Consider the following 2,304-nt stretch of genomic DNA (forward strand, 5'->3'; position numbering starts at 1 on the left):
CCCTTCCCAGATAGCGGGGGAAAGACCCTAGTGGGGGCATGGCGTTTACCGGACGTGGGAGGCCCGTACGCGGCCTAATGATGATCACACACCATTACCTATATGGTCGGGCGAGTTTATATATATATATATATATATATATATATATATATATATATATATATATATATATATATACGCTTATATGATATGATGTTATTTATTATACAAGTTAGCATGCATGACTCCGCATTAAGAGGCAATCAGTTACATATTATCCCTTTATCTCATATTGTTGCATCCCTTTATCATGTTATCGTGTATGCCTTACATACTCAGTACATTGTTCGTATTTTTTTATGGACGATGTGTTCATGCCCACAGGTGGACAGGGAGGCGGCCCAGATCCTTACGAGTTATACCAGCTTACACAGGAGCACCCCACTACTCCGGAGGTGCAGCTTATTAATGCATTCTTTGTGGTTATATTGGTCATGACGGGGTCCTGTCCTTTCGTTATGTCTCAATACTCCAATAGAGGCTCGTAGATACATATGCGTGGGTAGTAGTTGTCTCATGAATACATCAGTGTATATTTGGTCTATCATTTTTGCAGCTGTGAGGGCTTATGTTTGCAGATATGTGTTGCCTTGGGGAGTATGTGTGTACAGGTTAGGTATGATGGTTAGCCTGAATAGTGGTGCTCGGTAGTCAGCTCCGGGCACCCGTCATGGCCCACTGGTTGGGTCGTGACAAATGGACTCCCAATTTTGACTTTCAAGAGGAATTCCCACGACTCATGCCTCTATGGGTAAGGTTGCCTAACCTCCCTTTAAATTGTTGGAATGCAACTACACTTAGTAAGATTGCTAGCCGATTGGGAAGACCTATATTTGTAGATGAATGTACTAAGAAATAAAATAGGGTGACTTATGCTCGAGTGTTGGTGGAAATGGATGTGACAAAGGAATTACCCATAGAATTCGAAGTAGTGGATCCGGAAGGGAAGCTTTTCACCCAGTATGTGAGCTATGATTGGAGACCTCTATTTTGCAAATCATGCCTATCATTTGGCCATGAATGCAAACCTGAGCCTAAAGCACCACCAAAGAAACCTCAGGAGGAGGCACATACCAAAAAGCAGGTTCCACAAGTTAGAGGAGGATATAAGGGAAATGTAAATACAAATTTACAGTGGATTGGAAAGCAGCAGACCACCAAGGAGCCTGCTAATGTTGATATAGGGAAAGCTAAGCAGCATAAACAGAACCAGACTCATCAGCAAAAGGGAAAAGAGAAGAATGAACCAGCAAACAAGCAAGTGACAATCCTTTCAAGGGAACCTGGTACTAATGCCACTCCTAAGACTACTAATATTACATCTAGTATGTCATATGCTGCAGTGGTACAGCATGGGAAACCAATTTCCTTTGCTATGACAAGAATGGTAAGCACTCACAATTCATTTTCTCCATTGGTATTGGGATAGTTGGGAGGGGGTATAGCGAGTAAGCCTCCAGATGGGGGTGCCACTACTACCTGTATATGATTTGGAACATTTGGAATGTAATGGGGCATTAATAAGCCCTTCAAACAGAGGGAAATGGGGAACTACTTGAGGAAACATAAAATAAGTTTTGCTGGTTGGTAGAAACAAAAGTGAAGGAACCAAAATTTGCAAGTAGTGTAGCAGTAATAGCTAGAGGCTGGAAACATGCTAATAACTACTCCCAGGCTCCAAATGAAAGGATATGGCTGCTGTGGAGGGGGGAAGATGTCTCTGTAACAGTCCAAGAAGTTCATGCTCAATATATTCATTGCCAGATCAAGGATAGACTTTCTCAGTTTCATTGTGCACTAACTGTGGTGTATGGTAGCAATGATAGCAATGAGAGGAAAGCATTATGGGATGGGTTAGTGCGGTCTGTTCGTATCGTTACCTTTCCTCGGTGTATGTGTGGGGACTTTAATTCCCCTTTGAACTATGAAGATAGAGTGGGAGGTCAACCAGTTGCTGATCAGAAGGTACAAGATTTCAGAGATGTTTGTCACAATTTAAAACTTACAGATATGAAATCAACTGGAAGATTCCTAACTTGGACCAATAGACATATATGGAGTAAGATTAACAGAGCATTATGTAATCCTGAATGGATGATTCAACGTGGTATTATCACAGCAAAATTCTTGGAGAACCACTTTTCAGATCACTCTCCAATTCATATGGAGCGTGTAGTAACTACAGAAACAAGAAGCAAACCATTCAGGTTTCTTAATGTACTAGCTGAAAATGACCAGTTCTTACAATTAGTGGAAAATTGTTAG

General features: G+C 41.3%; 1 protein-coding gene across 1 annotated transcript; it reads left to right on the forward strand.

The window, feature by feature from the left end:
• Positions 1–931: 931 nt before the first annotated feature.
• Positions 932–2,304, forward strand: LOC132053792 (uncharacterized). Its single transcript, XM_059445896.1, has 2 exons — positions 932–1,426; positions 1,645–2,304. The coding sequence occupies exons 1-2, from the start codon at positions 932–934 to the stop codon at positions 2,302–2,304; spliced, it is 1,155 nt and encodes a 384-aa protein (XP_059301879.1).

This window comes from Lycium ferocissimum, chromosome 4 (assembly GCF_029784015.1).
Source record: "Lycium ferocissimum isolate CSIRO_LF1 chromosome 4, AGI_CSIRO_Lferr_CH_V1, whole genome shotgun sequence".
NCBI lineage: Eukaryota > Viridiplantae > Streptophyta > Magnoliopsida > Solanales > Solanaceae > Lycium > Lycium ferocissimum.

Bases quoted from the DNA above. Each gene is read 5' to 3' on its own strand.
- LOC132053792 (XM_059445896.1), top strand. From the start codon at position 932: ATGGATGTGACAAAGGAATTACCCATAGAATTCGAAGTAGTGGATCCG. The intron at 1,427-1,644 runs GTAAGCACTCAC...ACAAAAGTGAAG, and splicing joins CCTTTGCTATGACAAGAATG to GAACCAAAATTTGCAAGTAG.